Below are 23,197 nucleotides of genomic sequence, written 5' to 3'. Positions count from 1 at the left end.
TTATATGATTCGCCTTAAATTGTTACAGCAGATAGCTAGTCTAGTGTTTCGAATTTAGTGCTGTGTGGTGGCGGCTTATAGAATACTACCACTGGGATACTGGTCCACGTCGTAAAAGGCGACTTATCCAGTACTTCCCATATGCGTGAGTCATTCTTCAAATGCGACTTTCACATTGGGAGGGGGGAACCTTGGCTTGGTTCCAAGCCAAGTTTCTTCAGGGAGGATTCACCAATTGTGCTTATTGCTATTAATGCGCATGCACGAGTTGTATTCTCCTAAATTTTGTAAACACCCGCTTCAAGGTGGTTCTGTGCCTGCGGGCCCCAAAGTGGGGGTAGGAGGGTGTATAATAATCCTATCTTGAGCAGAACGTTGTTAAGGTCAGCACTATAGCCAGGCACTGGTGCAAATGGCCGTATTTTTCCTGGCAACTCGTGGGATTCAGATTATACACACGATTTTTAAATTTTCATCCTGTAAGGGATACCCCGCTTCATGCGTTGATATGAAGGTGCAGTGGTTCTTGTGTGTGATGGAAATATGTGTGGAATTCTTTGATAGAAATGCTTTCTATTAAGGTTGCACAGATAAATCTGCAGCACAAAAGAACCGCTACACTGAACTTATGTCGTTTAATCCTTAATGGAACTGCATCAATCGCCTTGGTCCAAGAACCCTATTTCCGAAATGGAACTTTTTACTTAAGGAATTTGCTCAAACCAAACTTTACTGTGTTCAGTGAAATTGGAATGACTAATGCCCGAATAATGCCTCGTGCATGTATATTGATAAACAATTCTTTAAATGCAACACTTATACCCAATCTAACAACAAGAGATATTTGCGTCGTTCAGGTTTCGCTGCCTGATAGAAAATACGTCTACTGTTCAGCATACTCACCATATGAACAATCATCCCCTACGGATGAGTTAAAAAATGTCATTTCATTCTGTGAATCACAAAATATACCTCTTGTAATTGGCTGTGATGCCAATGCCCATCATTTTGTATGGGGTAGCTCAGATATCAATCTGAGAGGCTTAAATTTAATGGAATATTTAAGCAGCACTGATTTAGAAATTCTAAATGTAGGAAATAAACCAACTTTTGTTAGGTGTGACAGAGAAGAGGTGATTGACATCACACTTTGTTCTAGAACAATTTCTCAGGAAATTTCAAATTGGCATGTGCCTAACGAAGAATCGATTTTTGACCACAGGTTTATCTATTGTTACAGAGGCTTTCCGTGGTCGGTGCCACAAATAAATGAAATACTAAATTTGGCAAACAGACATTATATTGTGCAACTTTATTCAGGGTTGCGAACTTTCAAAGTCACCCATTTTCTCCCTTCCCATAAAGATAATGATAAAAGCGACTTACATCAGTTATTGCTGCATGCTGTTGTGCCCATGTTCGGGATTCCTCGAGCGACGTTCGCTTCCGACCCGATGCATGCTCAGATTGCTTTGGCTGTGGCGCTCGACGACGACGAAATTGATTCCTGCGGACCCAGGGGATCCCTGTCCTTCCTTGTCCGACCCAATGTCCAACCTTAGGGGCGCGGACCGGATATTCCGCTGATCAGCACCACGCTGGCGCTGCGATTTGCTATTCGACCGTCCGCCGAGGCAAACCAGTACACTTTTCTTCCACAGGCTGCACTCACACCGCGGATCGCGGTATCTTCCGGCTGACGCTTGACTCGCGCCACAGAATTTCCGGAAACACCTCCTCACGCTTGTCATCTGCGGACCAATTCCCAACGGCCGTGGAGAACAGAAGCTCACCTCCCACTGCTCGGATAAATCCTCGGGTGGATTCAAAATCCTGCTTCTGGTGATTGGATTTCCGGTTCGACTACCGAAAAGACTCACAGACGGTAGTGTCGCGCCTATCCGGTTCTCCCAGCGAAGATGGTTCCTGAATGCGAATCGCATGCAAAATTGATCGCAACTCCAGCAGTAGGCTAGCGGTGATTCGCTAAAAGAAATGCCCGTCAAAACGCTCCTGCTCCGGGCGATAAATAAAAGTGCAATGCCACTCGACGGCACGTAGACGCAGACCGCCTGAATGTAGTGATTCGCTCCTCGCTGGCTGGATTTTCCGGACGTTCCCGGAACAACTGCTCCAGCTTGAGCGGCCAGAACCGGAAGTGATGTCCGGGATGAATTTCGGAACCGCTCGCCCACTGCTGAGCCTCGTAAACGGAAAATGTAATACGCAATCCTGATCGACGGCTCTGGATGCTTCCGGAATAAATTGCGCTTGTATGTTCGGCCTCACTCGAATGGATGACTACAAGGACCTTCTGCCAAGGTCCACTCAAACCACGTGCCTGCTGACCCGGAAATGGTACCCGGCTTAATGTTCGGATGCGCTCGTTAATTGCTGAGCTATGGAAATGGCGAACAAAAGGGAAAAAAGCCCCAGCAAACGTAAACGTAGAGTTTCGCTGCTTTCTAGTTCGATTTTCTCGTTGCCACCGGAATGAAGTTTCTTCACGGGATGGATCGCAGCAAGGACCTTCTGCCCTGTTACAAAAAAGGGGTCCTGTGGGGTCACAAAATCTAGTCAGGCATGAGCTCTTTTCAATGCGCATTGTCAGTACTTACAGTATACACCTGACCCCTTTTAATGGCTCTTCTTCCTTCGCCTGTTTCTGGGCCTCGGATTTGGACGGGGCTGATAGGCAAACACGCCGGTCGAAACTGAAACGACATCTTAATTAGAATCGGTCGTGTTGGTGGTCATCTGCCTCGGCTTACCTGTCGGCTCTTTGTTCCGTATGTACCGGCACGGTTCCTTGCGCTTCGTACGCTTTCCGGGCTGAGAGCGACCGGATTGTGTGGCGCTGGATTGGTGGCTTGGCGACTAGAATAAAAAACGCCTTTCTTGAGGGGTTTGTAGAGCTGAAGCCCGTTTGATTGCTCTTACCTTTTTTCCTCGTTTTGAGCCGCTGTGCGTTCCCGGTCGTCCTTAGCCCTACCCGATTCTGGGATCTCCCGGTTTCTTGGATGGCTGTCGGCGAGATGCCACTGGAAGAATGCTTCCTTTTAATGAAGGGTTGCGTCCGAGGTGATTAATGCCGCTTACCTGTGGCTCTGGCCGAGAAAAGATGATTTTTTTCCGGGGGGCGGTGTTTCTCACCAATGGCGCACTTTCACCACAGAGAACCAGAGTTCGGGCTGGAGCCCCAACCGTGTGTAAAAATACCAACCGTGATTTCAAAATAAACGACGCCATTTTTGCAACTTAGCTAAGAGCCACCAGATGTCGTTACCGGTACTTTTATTTTTTCCATTTTTTCTACACGCTCAGGCGATAGTACCTTCAACGAGTGAAAAATGCGCTCAAAGCCAAATTCATTTTCAGTCACTCAATCGGGTATTAAAATAATTGTATGGTTTTTCAGTTTTTGGCCTGTGTTTGTTTTTGTCGACATGAAATTCACTACATCAAGACTAAATTGAATTTTTTTATAATTTAGAATAAATTTCGATGATGAATATAAATTTAAAAATTCGTTCAGTATTCTTTTTTCTTCCACAAAATTGTAAATTCGGTAGGATTGGTGAAAAATTGGCGCATGGTGTTATCGGATATCTGTAATAAGTATAATAGAAGGGGGGAATACTTGAAGAATTTATAAAATTTTGATATCGAGTTGCTTTTAAATGCCTTTTGCTATTGCCTTAAATTCTTCGAATTCTTAGGTGTCGGGGTAACCTCCATGCAATAACTTGGCTCTGTCTAAGAGGCCAAATTCAATATTAAGAAGCTATTCCAATTTCCAAATATTTTCGGAAGTAGGTACTGAAGTCCTATCCTGGCAGGAATGACGCGATGTTTACATGCTAGAATTTCGCAATGTTCGAACGAAGATGATCATGCATTCACGGTATTGGGGACAATAATAATCATTGTGTAAACCGTATAATTTATGGTTTGTGAATACGGAATTCATGGTTTTTTCACCATACTTTTCTATTCGGGGATACTTTCGATTAATTAGATTTGAAATGCTTATAATGGTATCATAAATTAACACATCATACGGAAATCCTGCGGCAAATGTTAAAATCATAATTCATATTAAAACAGACACATAATTAAAATCTTAGAAGAACTTTCTCTTCAATCAACTAAATAATGTTTGCTTTTTTTCTCAAACAAAATCAGTGGCTCAATACAAAACGAGTACCAAATGAGGTAACATTGCCAAAAGAAAAAGATTTCGTTTAAAGAGCCTAGTTCCTGCTGCAAATTTCATTATGTTACATTTTCTACACCCCAAAAAAAGAAAACTAGCTGAACTCTGTTTTGGTGCGACCTGGAAGTAAATTTTGAGTTATTTATGTTCTGAGTGTTCTCAACTGTTGACAAAAAAAATTCGACAACAAAAGCTGAGTCACTTAGCTAAGAGCCACTAGATGGTGCTGTTTTTAGGCCAATTTTAACGGTTTTAAAATGGCCGACGATTCAAATTCTTACACACGGATTCGACACATATTTGTTCGGGGCCCGTTCTCTGGTTCTCTGTGCTTTCACTTCTCAACTTTTCTGCGCCGTCTTCCGGAAGCGCAATGTTGCCAACAGCGGAATGAGGCTTCTTTTTTAGCCAATTCTTGGCAATACAAAAGTTGACCGATGTCAAGTCCAAAATGCTCCGATGCCTGACAGATTCCGCGATGAATATTTTTCCTGCAGTTGCGGATTTCTGCACCGTGTTTTGCTCCAGTGTTTTGTTTTTCTTTTGCAATTTGTATTCACGCTTAATAATCTTTTATGGGGGAATGGGTTAATAATAAACTGTTTGCGAATATGCTCTTATCGTATCAATAATAATCAACAAAATAATCATATGTAACACTATTTTGAACACTCAGGTGAGTTTTTAGAAACAATTACATTCAGGAACCCAAGAACAACTAATTGGGACCTATATTTGGAGCATATTGCTATTAAATTTCATGGATATACACCTGAAATTACTACTTCTTCTGAGTTGGATGAAGTGGTTGCAAAAACCACCGAAATTATTTTAAATTCTTATGAAGAAGCGTGTCCCTTACGAACGTTGAAATTCAACAAAAACAGTACACCATGGTGGAACTCAAATCTCAGTAAATTACGAAAAAACTGCAGACGCTCTTGGAACCGAAGGCGCACGGAAGGTTTTGATGCTTTCAAGTTGGCTCGCAGAGCTTACCGGAAAGCAACAAGAGCTGCCGAACGCTCAAGTTGGCAGAGCTACTGCACAAACATTTCAAGCTTGCACGAAGCAAGTAGGTTAAATAAAGTCTTAGCTAAATCAAAAGATTATCAGGTTTCATACCTTAAAACCCCTAGTGGTGATTATACATCAAACGACGAAGAAACATTAAGTTGTCTATTCAATACTCACTTTCCAGGATGTGTTGATCAAGATTCATCGATGGAGCCTGAGTTCTTTTCTGGAAGTCTAGATACCTTGCATTTTGCTCGGAAAATAGTTACTACAGAATCGATCAAATGGGCAATCGATGGTTTTGCTCAATACAAATCTCCTGGAAGTGACGGTTTATTTCCAGTTTTGCTTCAAAAAGGTTTCGATCATTTCAAACACATATTAAGAAAAATAATGATAATCAGTTTTGCTCATGGATATATTCCTAAACTTTGGCGGCAGATAGCCGTGAAATTCATCCCTAAAGGGGGACGATCATCATACGACGAAGCCAAAAGCTTTCGTCCTATTAGTCTAAGTTCATTTCTATTAAAAGCACTTGAACGTTTAATTGATCATCATATCAGGCAAGAATGCCTTGTTCAACATCCGCTTAATGCGACACAACATGCATACCAAACAGGAAAATCAACATTAACTCTTCTGCACAACGTAGTACATAATATTGAAAATAGTTTTTCACAGAAAGAATCATGTCTAGGAGCATTTCTACACTCAGGCAAATTCTTATTATAATGTTCATAAGATGCGTCTTATGAACCACTTTTTAGAGTGCAAAATTGGTTTTCATAAGAGTCTTATGAAATTCTATCAAGTTTCATAGGAACATCTTATGAAAAATAGAAGATACGCCATTGTGAAAATAAAATGAACACATTCATTAATTCCTTCAGTTTTTTTTTTTCATAGAAAGCCATAGAACTCTTGTTAAATTATATGTCTTCCTAAGTGCATAGTTGAAAGTGATTGTGGTATTTTAAATGGTAAGTTTTAGTTTAAGTTTCAATTTTTGCTAACGTTGAATATATTTGCGAACTTAAAATACATTTTTGGTTTACTTTTCAGCATACTGACCGGCAAAAAGCGCAAGGCCAAGGCGCAAAGAACCGGATGCGGCAAAAAACTTTATTGGAACTGGGTGTCGATTTACTGCTGATGGTGAGCATAGTGCATTCATGATGTTATTTCAAACGAATTTGACGAAAAATAAATAGTAAACAACAAATAACTTGAATTTTTATCATTATACGTGGCATTTCATGTTTCCATAAGATCCTCTTATGAAAAGCAAAAACCGCTCATTGAAGTTAGTGTTCATTTCAGAATTCATTCGCGTCATAAGAGAATCTTATGAATTTCAATGATTTTTCTTATGGCGCTACTTCATAAGAGAATCTTATGGCATGTATAATAGTATTTTTCTGAGTGTAGTCTTGTGTAATCTTACTCAAAATTGAATTTTGTACGGCATCTTCATATCTCAAGGTCTCATTTCCTAGGTTTCAGGTCTCAGGTTACAGATTTCATGTCTCAAGTCGATTTTCAGGAATTAATACGTTTTATGTAAACAGTGCTCCTCTGTGCTATTAAACACATTTTGTTGCATACATTTCGGAGCCATAATAGTTAATAAAACCATTTTTTAATAATTTTCGCAACTCAAATTATGAAAATCAAATTAGTTTTAAAGCCCCTCGTTAGTTCTGCATTCGCCAAATGCAGCCCTGTACATCCTCAGAACACACCCCTGCAATGGCAGCTGTCACCCGGTACTGCTCGATTCGAGCTGCTTCGGCCCTTTGTTTTGTTTACTGCTTATCGAGTTTCGAGCTTGCACGAGCAAATTTTTGACAGCAAATCGCTGCAACAAAAACAGTACGGGCGTACGGAAAAGGCAAGGGGCCAGAGCGAGAGGCATAAAATAATAGCGATTTACATTTCCTAGATGGTGGACTGGAAAAAAGTTACTCCGTTTTAGTTTTTCCCCATCGCGATTTTCGGGAGTTTTGATCCGCGGAAAAGAACCGTGATAGTGGCCAACTGGACGATAGTGACGGGACAGTGCCAAGTGTTTCCGGATCCGAATTCGATCTGTGCAATCTCATTCCTTTGTTGGGAAAAAGACAGGCCCCATAGAAAAATAATCGAAAAGTGTTTGCTTCCTTCCAACAAATTACCGAGGAGCCCAAAAACAGTGAAAGTGCGAGATTTTTCGCAATTGATGCAATAAGGTGGAAAAATTTGTATATCGTCTGTTTGTTGGGAGATCCTCGAGATCAATCGATCTTAGAAAAGAGGGATTTAGTCTAGTTCCGATTCCAGGGGAAGTCAAACGGAACGGTCCGCAAACCTACGCGAAAAAAAAGTAGTTATCGATTTCCTTCCTCGAAGAAGGCCACCATTCGGAAAGGGTTAAAAGTCTTACAAAAGTGCGAAATTTCCAAGTGTCCCATATTTTGATACCTAAAATATCGACCAGTAGCTCGTGTGTAAGCTTAAAGTTCTCGAGAATTCCTCTACGAGAAAGTAGAAAAGTGTTTCCCTGCTAAATTGTTTTCATTCCCGAAAAAAATCAATGAAGAAAACGATGCAATAAATTGCATCAGTAGCAGCGTGCATTCGACGAGAGAAGAAATTTTTCACATTCGTTCGAATGAAATGCCGAAAGTGTTGGTGGTATGATTCATGCCAAATTTGTTGATCCCTAAGAAAAGTGTTTACCAGTGTGTTACGAATAAAAAATAGGTCTCAAATTCGTAGTTGTTTTATAAGTCAACACCATTGATCTCATCATTGGTAAATTGGCGAAAAAGAGAAAATAAAAAAGCAAAGAAGAAAAGCCAGTGTTTATTTTCTGTTCGAGGGTTTTTGTATTGCAATAAAAGTGATCATCCGTCTGGCGGATTTGTCCGGATCAGCATCATGGAAGTGGTCGGGAACTTTGAGTACAACAGCAAGGATCTGATAGGGCATGGGGCGTTTGCTGTGGTCTTCAAGGGGCGCCATCGGGAGGTGAGTTGAAATGAATGCCATTTTTTGGGTCAGTTGCAGGGAAGAAGGTTGATGGAGACTTCTGCTTATTTGTCTGTACAACTGAATGTGAAAATTTAAAGAAAACTTATAAGTTAAAATCCAATCAAAAATGATAAAAACTTAGATTTGTGCCAACAAATTGAGACTTTCACTTATGAGAAATGGTTAAATCAGATTTAGACTTCCAATGCTTAATAGATTAAAAAAACGGAACTTTCAATCATAGTAAACTTTTTATAAGTTGAAACGTTTCAACTTATGAAAAGTTTATTATGATTGAGATTTCCGTTTATTCCATCTATTAATCATCGGAACTCTAAATCAGATTGACCCATTTCTCATAAGCACATATCTAAGTATTTTTTTCATTTTTGGAAGTCTCAATCATAATAAAGTTTTTAATTTGAAGACTCAACTTCAACTTATGAGAAGTTTATTACTTATGATTTAGACTTCTGTTTGTGAAAATTGTATAAGGATTGAGACTTCTTCTCACGAAAACCGGTTACAGCTAATGTATATTTAGGGTAACTTAAAAAAAGATAACGAAATGATAATCGCCTATTCTGCTGCACATAGGGCCGTGGTAAAAGATCTCCACTGTTGACGATCCGGAGCCAGCGTCTTCACTTGGTCCCAGTTAAGACTTTCGTCGGCAGTTCGTACAACCGCCACGAGTTTCTGGGCCCGCCTCTCCTTCGATGTCCCTCTGGATTCCATCCAAGTGCCTCTCTGCAAATCCCGTTCTCATCTCTTCGCAGCGTGTGCTCAATCCATTTCCACTAACGTTCCCGAATCTCGATTTCTAGCTCCTTTTGATGACACCGGCGATATGTAGTTCCTCATTTGAGATCCAATTGCCAGGCCATCAAGCGCGGATAATACTCCGCAGACAGCGATTCACAAATACTTGCAGTTTTCGCGTCGTCACCGCAAATGTGCACCAAGTTTCGCAGCCGTACAACAATACGGATTTGACGTTTGAGTTGAAGATTCGGATTTTCGTTCGTGGCGTGAACGCCAGATGTTTAGGAGATTCGCAAACGCAAATCGAACTTTTCTGATCCGGGTGTCGATGTCTTTCTTAGTATCACCATCAGGCGTGATCTGGCTACCAAGATACTGGAAGCACTCCACTTTCTCAACCTGTTGTCCAGCTACCACAAAATTGAAAAGATTCACTGCATTGGTTTCCATCAACATCCATCTTTCCGACATTGATTTTGAGACCTGCTGCTTTGGAGCTTTCGGTGAGGTCGTCGAGTTTGCTCTGCATGTTTTGTTGTGTTTGGGCGAGCAAAACAATATCGTCTGCCACGTCAAGGTCGTTCAGCTGCTCCATTGTCGAAGGATTCCACGGCAACCCTCGGTTTGGTCTACAGTCAATCAAGATCTCATTTATTACGATGAGATAAAGCAGTGATAAAATACATCCTTGTCTCACTCCGACAGGTACCGGGATTGGAACGGAAAAAACACCGTCGTGCAAGAGAATGCCTCGTACAAGGGCAAAATGCCTCGTGTTTTTCGAAAACAACGAACACCAGCAGAAGAGAGTCCTGTAATTCGTTGATTTGTTCTCGGACTTTCGACTTGAGGTTTTGTACAGCTGATTGATCATACTTCTTGCCGCAGCATTCCAATTTTTCTTGAAAACCGCCATGGTCCTGTTGACCTTACCATCCTTCTTGAAAACTCTCTTGACGATAGCCCAATATCGTTCTATGGGGCGAAGCTGGGGGCAGTTTGGTGGGTTAATATCTTTCTCAACGAAATCTACATCGTTATCCTCAAACCATCTAAGAGTGGATTTAGCTTAGTAGGCTGATGCCAAATCCGGCCAGAACAATGGTGGAGTCGTATGTTTCTTATATAGTGGCAGCAACCTTTTCTGAAAACACTCCTTTTGGTAGATATCGGCATTTATGGTTCCTTTTGTAAAGAAACTCGCCGACTTCAATTCGCAGGAGCAGATTGTCTGCCACACAAGAACTTTCTGGCCAAATTTTTCCACCTCAATCGACTTCTCGTGGTCACACACACCCTCCCCAATAGCTGCAGTGTAGAATTGTGGTCCCGGAAGAGTACTGGAATCCTCTTTTACATAAGTTTTATCGTCCATGAGAATGCGCGCATCTGGCTTCTGCAAAATCCGATGATACAGCTTCCGGGCTCTAGTTTTGGCTCGTGATTTTTGTTCAGCCGTTTTTTTTTTGACACTTTCTGCTTCTTGTATGTCTACAGGTTGTTCCGCTGTACCATTTCTGTTAGCGAGAGTCAAAACCGCCGGGGCGAACTGTGTTCGACAGTATATTTCCAAAGGTTTTAGATAACATTTCAACTATACCTAACCTCACTTACAATCAGTCAATCGAGCAAACTCTTGGCTTGACTTCCTCGCTAACCGGGTACAACGTTTCGGATCCTATTTTGGAATAACAATTTAGTACTGAGGAGGGAATAAATCAAACAAATCAGTTACCGTAATTCCACGAAATCGCCTTGTAGCGAACTATCCGAAACCCGCACACCAATAATATGGTCCGATTGGACCGAAGAGAATCTGTCCTACCAAGTACAGGTTAGGTGTTAAGATTGAAGAAGGATTTACAAAAGGTTTCGACTTACGGTTCCTAATTTGGCAATATAGAGACTACCTCGACCTCGATTCTCCTTGCGCGATCGCTTAAGCTTCACTTTTCGATAACTATTCACTTTAATAGCTCTTCCACTAATATTTTTCGCTCTACTCTACCTACGATTGACTTTTTCCTCTTCCGAAACTATGCTTCCTTTTTCACGTCTAACTGAAAAATGTGGTTTTTCCCTCCTTTAATCTATTCTAACTTTTCTTATTCTTCCTACTATTCTTCTATCGCTCGGAGAGATCTGTCACACGTAGGGGTGTCGTCAGCTCCCGGTCTAATTGCCCTTGTGGCAACAATTCCGATCGATGTCCCAGCTTTTTTCGCCCGTATGGACATCGATCGATTCCGGTTGATGAGGTTCTGATTACCTTACGGTCCAGATTTGGGTCAGATGATCCTGGTTTTCTGCATCTTCCTGGCAAATCATCGAACGTAAAGTGTTCCCCGAACTTGTGGATGATGGATTTTACGCTCGCCGGATGAATGCCGAAATGTTTCGCCACTTCATTCGTCGAGATGCCCTTCTCTCGCATCAAAGTGTCCAACACACGATTTTTAACTTCTTTTTTAATTCGCGACATTTTGGGGGAAACGAATGTTTCAAAAGTAAACAAAGCGCTGGTTCACTTTTGACAGATCAAGATGCTACGTACAGGTGAGCACAGTTGTGCGCGTTCACGCGTTAGTAAGTAGAAGGCCCAAATATGTTAATAGTTAATTTTCGATACACTCCTTATGATCGGAATTCGATCTCATTCCCGCTGGCTTAGAAGACTTGAAGGCTATCCTCTACGCCACGAGCTGCGGCTATTATTTTATTATTCGTAGCGTTGTGATGTGGTCCACACATGATCGTCCAAATCGAAATCCAGCTGGTTGCCGTCTGAGGGTAGCGTCAATTTTCTCCTGGATCCTGTTCAGGATCACTTTGCAGAGTACTTTGAAGGTTGTACAGCAGACTGAGTCGATTTAGGGTCATTTTTGAATTTCTCAAACCCTGGGGTCTAAAAAGCTTCGTTTTGGTCCAAAACTTATCCATGATTTTTTGCAGAATTTTAAAGTAAGGAGTAAGAGTAAGGGAGTATGGACTCCAAAATACACAAGAAGGAGGGCCCGAGAAAACGTATTCTTCCGTACATTAGATCTCACAAAGGACCAGTTAAGTTTTGGCCAGATTTGGCAAGCTGCCACTACAGCAACGAAGTACTACAGTGGTATCGAGACAACGGGGTGTATTTTGTCAAAAAGGACATCAACCCACCTAACTGGTCTCAACCCCGCCCTATCGAAAAATATTGGGCAATTGTCAAGCAGAAGATGAAGAAGAATGGTAGGAAGACGCGGGATGCAACAGAGATGAAGAGAGATGGTGGAACAGAATGGCCGCTGAGGTCAGCGAACAGGGTATCCAATCCAAATTATGATGAGTGGTGTTCGCCAAAAAGTTCATGATTCCGATTTCTACAGAGCGCTCTCAGGAGTGTTTCAAGTTCACTTAGGAACTCTTTTTTTCCATTTAGTCGTTGAACATCTTGCTCTCTTGCTCACTTATGCCGTATTTGTTTTCATCTGGTGGCCAACCGGTTGTGCACCAACTGCTGTCATCTTCATATAAAAAACGCTTTGACAGCACTTGGTGCACAACCACCACGGTAAAAACGAATACGGCATTAGTATACAAACAATATTTGTCTTCAACAAGAGATGAAAAGTAAATAAAATCGAACAATCAACAATCATTCTGCTCAATCGTTCGATTATTATTTTAACAGTAGGACCCTAATTTTCTTTAATTAAGGATTGAAAAGCCCACACCTCATAAACATTTATTACGTATCCGATTCGAATCGAGAATTCAATCGATTAACGCAGCAAGTAGGGTAATAAAAGCGTAAACCACGCAAAAAACTAAAAAAAAAAACAAACTCACTGAAGCAATCGGAATTGGAAGCAACGATAAGTAGGAAAAAAATCGGAATTTTCTTACGGCAAACCTAGAGAATCCCACTGCTAATGTTGAATAAAATGTTAGAAAAGCAAACTTAAGAAGTAAGAACTAGCTAAGAAAACTAGCAAATAGCAAGCTTCTGCCGGGGTGGGGTCAATCGACTCCACGCAGAACAAACCATGCCCGGTGGTGTGTGATCTTGAAATTATTCAAATCATTTCGGCGGCCTGGGGTTGTTCGTTGTTAGCTGTTTGAGGGAATGAATCGGTTCAGTGGCTTTATGGTTAAGTATAAATAGGTACCTGTAAGAAAAAAATGTTACTTTTTTCTGCCTTTTTGCAGCAGGTCTGGGAAAAACAAGCCGACTGTAAAAGTCGGCAGTTCTATTTGGTCGAGCTGTGGAGTTCTTCAGAACGGAACAAATTACATTTCTTATAAAACTGTAGCTTGAGTCCGAAATAAAAAAAAACTTAAGGAAAGTTGTTGATTTCTTTTGAACATTTAAGTGAGTTCTTAAATTTTTGGATGTTGACTATTTTTCGGCCATATTGCTTCGCGTGTCACAGTTTTTGAATCTTATACCTAGTTTTTTTTTTTACCTCAGAGGCAACCTAGGTTCGCTCTAACTGCTGTCATCGTGCTCATTTATTGCTCTAGAGGCAAACTAGTTTCGCTCGAAAAACGGACGTAGTCGCCTGCGAAGAAAGACAGCTTTGGGAGAAGTTCACCAATACTCTCAACGTTGTTGTCAAAACAATAAACAGCTGTTTGTGGCTGAAAGCAAAACAGTTGAAATGGTGAATGGAAAAATTATTATTGCCGCGATTTTGAACCTCTCAGCCAAGCAAAATCGTTTTATCTGCTGTCCAGTGCAATCCGGACACGAAAAAAGACAATCCGGATGTGAAGAACCGAGTGAAGAAATCCAGACAGACAGCTGCATGTTAACATTGCGCTCGTTCTCACGCACAACTACGTATGGAATAACTATGACTAAAGACTTTCATATATATAAGTCTTTGAGTGTTTGATGTTAAAGATTTTAATCAATTAATTAATTTACAACTTTGTTGAAGATTGCAGAATAATTTGACAATCTAAAAAAACACTCGATGTCGTTTAAAACTTTTCTAAAATTTCGTCAAAATCTTCACATTTCCTACAAATTGATTAAAATAAACAAACATCTTCAGTATTTTTCCCTCAAAGGTCAAAATCTTTCGCGGTCTGCTTCGGGGAAGTTGATCATTGAATGAAAATCTTTATTTTTAATTTTTTTGTAATTTTCTACAGTTTTCCCAGAAATGAGCGCAAATGATTTTTTTCTTTAAAAATTTATTGCAGATTTGGAATCAGCGCCTCCAAAATAATTAAAATTTGTTCTGGAATTCTTTGCACCTCGTAGAAAATGTGAATTTTGTTGCCTGTGTTATCTACAATAAACAGGCACATACCGTTTTTTACCTTTTTTTAAAATTTTTTTAAAGTCCTTTTCATGGAGAACAACTTAACTTAGAAATTTTTAAGTAAGGAGAAGCATGGTTCTGGGACATGAGACATGAAACATGATGAAACTACAAATTTGAGACCTAATATTTAAGATCTGAGACACAAGACATGAAAAGTATGGCATGAGACCGCTCTCACGCCTCATTTTTCACATTCACATGAGAAGTGATCCCATCTCTCACAACCAAGGTTGCCGGTATCACAGAAAAATATTTAATTTCACAAAATTTTTAGCAAATTTGCATCACAGATTCTGTGTCACAAAACCTAGAATTCTGGATATATTCACAGATTTTTTAAATTTTGTACGTATTTCCAATATTATAATTTTTATGTCAACATAAATTTTGGATTTTTACTTTGTTTTGGTAAAACATGATAAGATTATTAATGTTTATTTTTGTATCTCAAGTGAAATGACAGAATGACTCAATTTCTCATGACTTTCCAAAGAATTTTATACATTTTCCATCACATAAAACCATCACAGAAAGTCAAAAATTTTTTTTTTTCGCAAAACACATATTTTTTTTCGGCAACCTTGCTCACGCACATCTCACTTACGACTTCTCACGTCTCACGTTTATGTTCTGCGTTCTCATGTCTCACATCACGTTTTTTATGTCTAATGTCCCACGCCTCACTTATCATATCTTACTTTTCTCTTCAGACGTCTCAAATCTAATTTCTCACATCTCATTCATCACGTCTCACTTTTTACGCTTCTTTTCTCGCGTATCATTTCCCACTTCTCACGGCTTTCATCTCACTTTTCATTTTTTACGTGTCATTCTTCACGTCTCACTCTTCACGTCTCACTTCTAACGGATTACGTCTCACGTTATATTTCTTTCTTTTTCACGTTTACTTCTCTGGTCTGATGCCCTATGTCACTTCTCACGTCTTACTACACACTTTTCTAGTCTTAAGTCTTATGCCTCAGGTCTCGCTCAGGTCTCAAGCCTAATTTCGCAGATGTCATGTATCATCTCTATGTTCTCAGATCTTTGGTCTCAGGGTACATGTCCAGTTGTCTCAAGTTTCAAAGCTTCAAAATTAGCACGATTTTTTTACACGGATTTTTTATACCCGTGTTAAAACAAACCTTAGTGTATATACAGAGCGAGCAAGAATGGGCAGAGGGCATTCCCTTGAGGTACCCTCAAACACTTAATAATCTCCTAATCCATCGAAACGAGTAGGGGAGAATGGGGTATCGTGGGCCATAGGGAAACGTGGGCCACTTTTAATATCTCAGATGTGTGTTGAGATAAAAATCTCAAACCAACTGTCATCGTCGTCGCTTTAAGTGAGCATATATTTCTATATGTTGTTGACTTAAATACGCATCATAAGCTTCTTTTATTTATTAAGCACTAGCTGACCCGGTGTGCATGGCTACACCTTGCAAAAATAAATGTTATTTGTAAAAATTTATTCAAATTTAGATATTTGTAAGCATTTTTTTTTTAAATCAAACCTCATCATGGTTTAGAACCAACAACTTTGAGATGAGAGCTGCAGCTGGAGTTTAGAATTGCAATTCAAATATGGTATATATTATTTACTGAAGCTTGATCTCTAAACTTGTTTTTCAAGGTCTGAAATTTGTACTTTGTTTTTAAGCTTCATAATGACTCAAATAATGTCAATATTTATGGATTTTCCACCTTTTTCCCCAAAATGGGAAGTTACGAACTTCTATAAAAACATTCGTCACATCTATTTTTGAGTTATGCTTAATATCCGTACGCAAGAAAACCCTCTTTTAAAATATGGTCCCTTCTTTTAAAAGCTCTTTATCTTAAACTTACATGGGAGCTCCCCCATCTTTTCCAATTTTGTCCCCCACTGCTTGAAAAAGGTAGGCTGATTTATCCGGCTCGAGTTTACATAAATTTCTAATTGAAAGAAAATGATTCGCATATTGGAATTTATTGCACATTGTACTTGATGGAAATATAATTTTGAAAACCGATCAATAGCGTGAATCGGGACAGTTTTTTGAGTATATTCCTGATTTTCTGTATTATGAGCACTTCCTGCCCCTGATTAGCTTTAGATGATGTATTTTTTAAGTTAAAAAAAATAAGCTATCGAAATTTGAAAAAAAACGATGAAAAGGATTTTTTATAAACATTATCAAACAGCTTTTTTCACCAACCTCGCCCTTCGAAGCAGTTTAAATATCTATCCTTTCGCGTCAAAATTATGTTAAAAAAATGTATCGCCATATGCCAAACTCGTGGACATGAGACATTATAGCTTGAAATTTTCCCAAAAAACACTTATCATGGTATGAAAATTATCGATTTCATACAGTGCAATTTTTTTCTTTTTAGTTAATTTATTAAAGCAAAAAATATCAGTTGCATCACTAAATAAATTCTCCGCGGTTTTTTTATTTTCTCTTCGAAAGTCAAATATTCAAAAAAGTTGGCAAAAACAAATTTCTAAGTTAACGTTGTCCCGTATATTGGGGCAAGTGTAGATGCAAAGCTTATTTTCAGATGCGTCAGAGTAATGGCTTTAAAATGGATTTAATACGTTTATCTGTTTGTTTGTTTAATCAAGTTTCATTTATATATCTGCAGTATTCTAGCAGTATAAAGTTATGTTTGTTATTCCACTTTTAACGAATGCTGTTCAAAGAAAATGACTTTCATTTACAAAGACATTTAAGAATTTTAAATATCCGCTTCAGTTTCAACTTTCGGAATACCCTTTCTGGTCTTTTCAACATATTGAATCATTTTAAAGATGAATTTCTTAAAAGTTCGACGTTTGCCCTTGCCCCATCGTGTAAGTTGACAGGAGGGGATATTGTTTTGAACACTTTCAAAGTATACTTAAAATTTCTCATAAAAAATTTGCTTCCAGTTGAATATGAGTTTTAAAGTCTCACTTTTCAAAAAAGAAGCGGACCAAAAGTCTCTTTTATGCAGCCATGTAACACAAAAACACTTTTCATGTTAAGTACGTACTTAAATTGGTATGTAAGCAAAAAGTACGATGTTTTTTTCAGAATTATTTAAAATTAAAAGCTCCCATTTTCATTTCTAAATTCGTTTCTGTTGTGTATTTGGGCTGAAGTAACAATTTTTAGAAGAAAAATTTTATATTTTTTTTGGAACAGAGAAAAGTTGAATCTTTGAATATGCTCTAGTGCTACTTTAATGAAAATTCTTTCGAAAAATGAATTCCTTCACTTTTGGTCAATAAAAATCAGTTTATTTCACTGATACCTTTCACTTATGAACACGTCAGTCCTATCTTATCTAATTTTAAGAAAAGGCTCTTGATCAGTTCATGTGTTGGATCAGATTTTTTTATCTTCTTTTTCAGTTAAGTACATTTTTACATGATCAACAAAATGTTTCCGATCTACCTATGTAGACAGCTTATTCATATTTCTGTTTTCAATATGATTCAAAAATAACCTTGGGTTAAAAAATTGTATGTAAATTCTTTTAATTCAGTGTTTTTTTTTCAATTGTCCGCAAAGAGTCATACCATTATTTCATTAGCATCAGAACTAAATATATATTTTTTATTTCCACGTGCTGTGTACAATTAGGCAAGAAAAGCACATCTAGGTTGCATATCGCCCCCACGTGCATAAAAATATAGATACTTGGTTGAGAAACAGGCGCCTAATTGTTCAATTTTTCCAGCGATCAACGAACAGCTTTGGTTACTATCCACTTGCGACGACATTTGCTTGACCATAGAGACGAAAAACAAACCCTTCAAAGAAAAGAAAATCTCTAAAAATGGATGCCATGACTTTTCAATTTCTGATTTTGGCAAAAAAAATGTGTATGTTTTATTCGATCGGCAAAATGTCAATCAGGATAACGTCTAGGCGTCATTCATAATCATGTGCTGTACAAATGAGCTAGGAATCAAGTAGAAAAAAAATCACATCAAGGCTTCATATCGCCACCCCTTGCATTGAAAAAATGCTTGGTTGAGAAATACGCGCCAAAATATTCCCACTGATCAGTATGCTATGCCATGGTTACTATCCTCTCGCGACGTATGTTTGCGACGCCTCGACCATGGAGACGAAAAACAAACCGCCCAAAGGAAAAAAAACCTTGAGAAAATGGATGTCATGACTTTAATTTGTTTCGAAAAACTACATGTTTTGTATGGAAGCCCTCTCTCCCTTAAGTCGGAGCGGTTTGTAACTATCATAGAAACCATCCCCGGCATCAAAAACCCTTACATGCCAAGTTTCACGATGATCGGTTCAGTAGTTTCCGAGTCTATAGGTAACAGACAGACAGACAAACATTCATTTTTATATATGTATGTATGTATGTATGGTTCCCCCATCGGTAGCAAGGTCCAGCCTATGTCTGTGTGGCTTGGCCTTCGAATTGCTTCTAGGGCTTCCACGGCCGATGGTTCGTCGAGGGAAGGCATCCAACCTTCAGAGACCTACAATGGTTGGCAATCCACTCCGCTTGCAATAGTCTCTTTAGGTTATCCCTAGATGCATTCCCTCTGAAATATTTAGTACGTTTAGTTATTTATACAATGAAACACATCTTACCTATCGGCAACTTAGGGGATTCGAACCCAAAAGTTTTCTTGCCGATACCGGGAATCGAACCCAGTACGCCTGGGTTACCAGACTCGCGCCAGCCTATCCACTAGACCACATCAGCGCTACAAACATTCATTTTTATATATATAGATAAAAAAGTTGAAAAAATCATTTACATAATTATAATAACACTCGCTAATTGCATCGATGGAGAACCTAAGGTTCATAACAAAAATATGCTCATACGCTTATGATCTCAGTTTTGTCATGATCTTTCTCGTGGAAAAGGAATTTTTGATGAAACATCAATAAGTCACACAAACGCAACCAATTTGAAAATCATAGCTTGTGGGGAAACGTGGGCCACACATCTTGAACCACCAATATTTTTCTGTTTTTATAAACATTTTTTTTTTAACCAAAAATTTCTTTATTTCTCGTGCATCTTAAAACTAAATTACACTATTTAACATTATTCTCTAGTTTCTTCGCAATTCTATCCTCTCTAACATACATTTATCAGGGTTGCTAGCGAACCGGGAAAACCGGGAATACCGGGAAAAACTTTGGAATTTCATCTCCTAACCGGGAAACCGGGAAAAAACCGGGAATTTCGGCACCTCACCGGAAAATTGTCATGCTTGATAATTTTTTACCTAATTTCAAAAATATTTTCAAAACTTTTTCTAAATTTAAGAGTTTTTTTTACAGTTATGATATAGATATATCTCATAAACGCTTATTTTCGTTCATTAGTAAACAAAAGAAGTTTGAATGGCTTTTCTAAGAAATTGCGGAGGAATGTGAGATTTCATTTTTTCGCTTTACGCAAGTGTGCTACACTTATTTACAAGCATAGATAACTCAAATATTATAAATTTAATAATGAAACTATTATCGACAAAACTAAACACAAAATAAACTTCAGTCGAACCTGGATAAGTGAGAGTCCAAAGGACTAAACTTTTTTTCTCGCTTAACACTAGAAGGACCGGCAAATTGAATATACCTATTCGGACCGCGACCAGTCAAAATGACTGGTAAAGGGAAATTTTTGTATATCTTATTATTTTTAACTTTTTTCTTTTGAAATTATTTTGTTATTTATTCGATATCATTTTTGTTATAAAATGGAAATATTTTTTCACCATGGGTGCACGGAATCACCTCATTTTCGCATAGTTGACGAATGCGTGTATGTCATTAAATGAATATTTCAAATAATTATCAAAAAATTAAAACACATTATTAATTTAATTATAAAACCATGTAAGAGGGCTATACGTATTGACCATGTGTGCACGGTTTCACTTCAATTTTGTTTAAGTAGATATTTTCTAGCATCCACCGCTCTGAAATTATTCAACACGTTGCCTATAAATTATACCTGATATTGTAGGTTTTGAAGCATACTTTTTCTATAAGTAGAGCAATTCACCATGGGTGCACGGATTCACCGCCAATCATCCAAAATCAATTTTTTTGCATGCTAAAGGTAAAAAATAAAGACTTTTATAGATTCAAATGAAAAATTGTGTTAAATACATGGTTTTTCACTACGGGTGCACGAATTCACTGCGTTTTAATCAAATATTGGACTTTTTGCAAATATTTAAAAAGCATTTTTACAAATCTTAACTGAACCAAAGTCGAAATCATGTCTTTCATGTTGAGACAAAATGATTTAAATAACGATTTATATTTTAAGTTCCGTTTTTTTATTCCTAAAAAAATATTTTAATTATATCTTGAAATAATAATGTTATATCTCCCATTCTCTGGCCCTGTGATATCCGTTAATTGAATAAAAATACGTGTGCTGTCGTTCGTGTGTCACTTAAGACTACTTTATTTGTTACTTTCTTTACAGTGATGCGCAATAAAATTATTTATTTATTTTTAAAACACAGGTTTTTGCAATCGTATATTTATCTAATAAGATCTAATCAACATCCAAGAAATTGGAAAACGGTTACCATGGACCGAGTGAATTTTAGGAATTATATGCATCAAGTTATGTCGTGCGACGGAAAACAGTGAAAAAAAATAATGATTCAACATTGTCAAATGTACCCGTTGATTTGTTTTCCTTAAAAGTTTTTTGATTGATCAATATTGCATTTCAAATACCTATCCTATCTAACTCAAAAATATTTTGTGTTCTGAAGCAAGTTGAAAACTATTTATTTCTATATAATTTTCAACGGCGAATTAACAGCCAATCTCTGCACCCATGTTGAAATATCTTAGCGCCGATGTGGTCTATCAGATAGGCTGGCGCGAGACTGGTCTAGGTATGCCAGGCGTACTGGGTTCGATTTCCGGTATCGGCAAAGAAACACTTGGGTTCAAACCCCATAAGTTGCCGACAGGTAAGATGTGTTTCCTCTTATAATAAGAATGTTCAATAAGAATGTTAAATCAGTTGCCAGCTGGCCAGGTATATACAGGGGTGCCGAAATACCTGTAAGTGAACTTCCATTGGAAATTTGTCGAACCTAATTATCTAAGAATGCATGTGAATACATACTTGGGCAGAAACTGCGGTGAATCCGTGCACCCATGGTGGATAACCAACATATAAAATTATTCCGTGCACCCATGTTGAAATATCATTTATTTCATAGCTGATGTCTTCAAATTTGAATAAATGAGTACACAACTCATAATTATTTTACTCAGTCTAGCATTTAAGTTTAGTCGATTTCTCGAATGGACATGTATTAAATCTAACATAACTTTTACAAATCTTGATGAAATTTCGCCAAATTTTGACAAAAAATTTGATTATAGCTGAGCAACAAAACGGACTAAAAAAATTGGGAGTCAAGTGCTTGAAGCGCCACACAGCGGTCAATCCGAGAACTTTTTCTACAAATTTACATGACTTTACATCGAAAATCAATCATTTCATTACGAATGACACACTCCTGCCCACCATAAATCAACTAAGGCTCATTGTCTTGAATGTAGATTGCTAATGAAACCAAAAGCAAGCGAAAAAAATGTATCTTGTTTGAGTTATAGGGTTGTGAATTTTACCAGTCAGAGCTAGTGAAATTAAAAATATACACTTTTGTAGAGATTCAAAATTCATGAAAAGTCGTATTTTTTGCGAATTTTTAGAGCGTAGTGATTAAAAGATATTCAACAAACAAATTGTCCAACCAGTCATTTTGACTGGTGCGGTCTTTCTAGTGTTAAAGAGGTTTCTTATTTAACCAGCTCCTCTTTTTTAGAGGGTCAGCAAAATACAAATGCATTAAAGTGGTCTTATTTAAAAATTGTATCCAAAACAAGCTCCTGACGAAATCTGAGGTCTTTACCCTGATACAAAATAATATCTTACATTCAAACGATTAAAGTTCAGCCCTGTCTTATATACGATTTTCTATATTTTCACTTTGGTTCAAATGACTACGGCACTACTAAAGTTTTTCAGTGATTTGTATTAAAAAAAAAACATTTTTTTCTAAAATGTGGATTTGTACAAAAAATATAACTGCATTCAGAAAATATCTAAATATTTATTAGCAATTTGATGATTTTAAGTTTTCTAAGACAAATCCTTATTCAAGCTAACAAGATGATTTTATAATATATTTGGTAGTAGTTCTTATATATTATATATTATACCAACTATAAAATTTTTGTCTAGAACTTAATACAAATTCTAGAATATTTCACAGCGGCTAAAAAGTACTACATTATAGTTTCAAGATCAATTCAACCGGACTAATTTTTGCAAAATTATTGAAATCGCTGAACAAAACAACTAAAATATCCCAATTTCGTTAATTTGATACGAAAAGACTACGTGTTAAAATACGTCAAAGTATTTAGTGAACAATTGTTAGAAATTTGAGGCCCTTTACATTGATTTTCTTTTATTCAACATGATTTTATATTAAAAAATCGAGTATTTGAAATGGAAAAATCATAATTTATAACCGGGAAGAAACCGGGGATAAACCGGGAAAAACTTTGGAATTTCAAAACGAAAAATCGCTAGCAACCCTGATTTATACATGTGCTGAAATTCTGTTTGCATAATTCCCTGTTGTTCCATCGGAATTCTCTTATATGTTTTTGAAATACGTATAAACTAGGGTATTTATAATTAAACATGTTATTGTGTTTGCATCATTGTGTTTTGTATCATCAATGTCTTTACATAAAATATCTTCTGGATCATCAACTCGTATCTTCAATCTACAACGAATTAATTTAGATATCCAGTTCCATATAAGATGAGAATTTGCACAAAATTT

General features: G+C 37.8%; 2 protein-coding genes across 4 annotated transcripts in view; one reads left to right on the top strand and one right to left on the bottom strand.

Moving 5' to 3' along the window:
* Positions 1 to 1,285: 1,285 nt before the first annotated feature.
* On the bottom strand, positions 1,286 to 3,551 carry LOC129747815 (uncharacterized). 3 transcript variants are annotated; one of them, XR_008737581.1, is made up of 5 exons: positions 3,100 to 3,544; positions 2,941 to 3,041; positions 2,772 to 2,893; positions 2,619 to 2,714; positions 1,286 to 2,556 (listed from the first exon to the last, which is right to left on the bottom strand). XR_008737581.1 is itself a non-coding variant. In XM_055742171.1 (5 exons), exons 1-5 carry the CDS (start codon positions 3,247 to 3,249, stop codon positions 2,368 to 2,370), a joined length of 642 nt encoding a protein of 213 aa, XP_055598146.1. In that variant the 5' UTR covers positions 3,250 to 3,551; the 3' UTR covers positions 1,286 to 2,367. The 3 variants fall into 3 exon arrangements, 2 of the variants coding, with proteins under 2 accessions (XP_055598146.1, XP_055598147.1); XM_055742171.1 differs by having other exon boundaries at positions 2,772 to 2,877; positions 3,100 to 3,551; XM_055742172.1 differs by having other exon boundaries at positions 2,772 to 2,897; positions 3,100 to 3,547.
* Positions 3,552 to 7,125: 3,574 nt separating this feature from the next.
* The window catches only part of LOC129744186 (serine/threonine-protein kinase ULK2), a 167,886-nt gene continuing 151,814 nt past the window's right edge, over positions 7,126 to 23,197 (top strand). Inside the window, exon 1 of the mRNA XM_055736597.1 lies at positions 7,126 to 8,245. Within this exon, the coding sequence (XP_055592572.1) occupies positions 8,156 to 8,245 (90 nt within the window). The 5' untranslated portion in view covers positions 7,126 to 8,155. The remainder of the gene's footprint in view (positions 8,246 to 23,197) is intronic.

The sequence above is a fragment of the Uranotaenia lowii genome, chromosome 2, assembly GCF_029784155.1.
Source record: "Uranotaenia lowii strain MFRU-FL chromosome 2, ASM2978415v1, whole genome shotgun sequence".
Taxonomy (NCBI): Eukaryota; Metazoa; Arthropoda; class Insecta; order Diptera; family Culicidae; genus Uranotaenia; species Uranotaenia lowii.
Note: the sequence above shows the minus strand (reverse complement) of the source record. Positions and strands in the feature narration are given on the sequence as shown.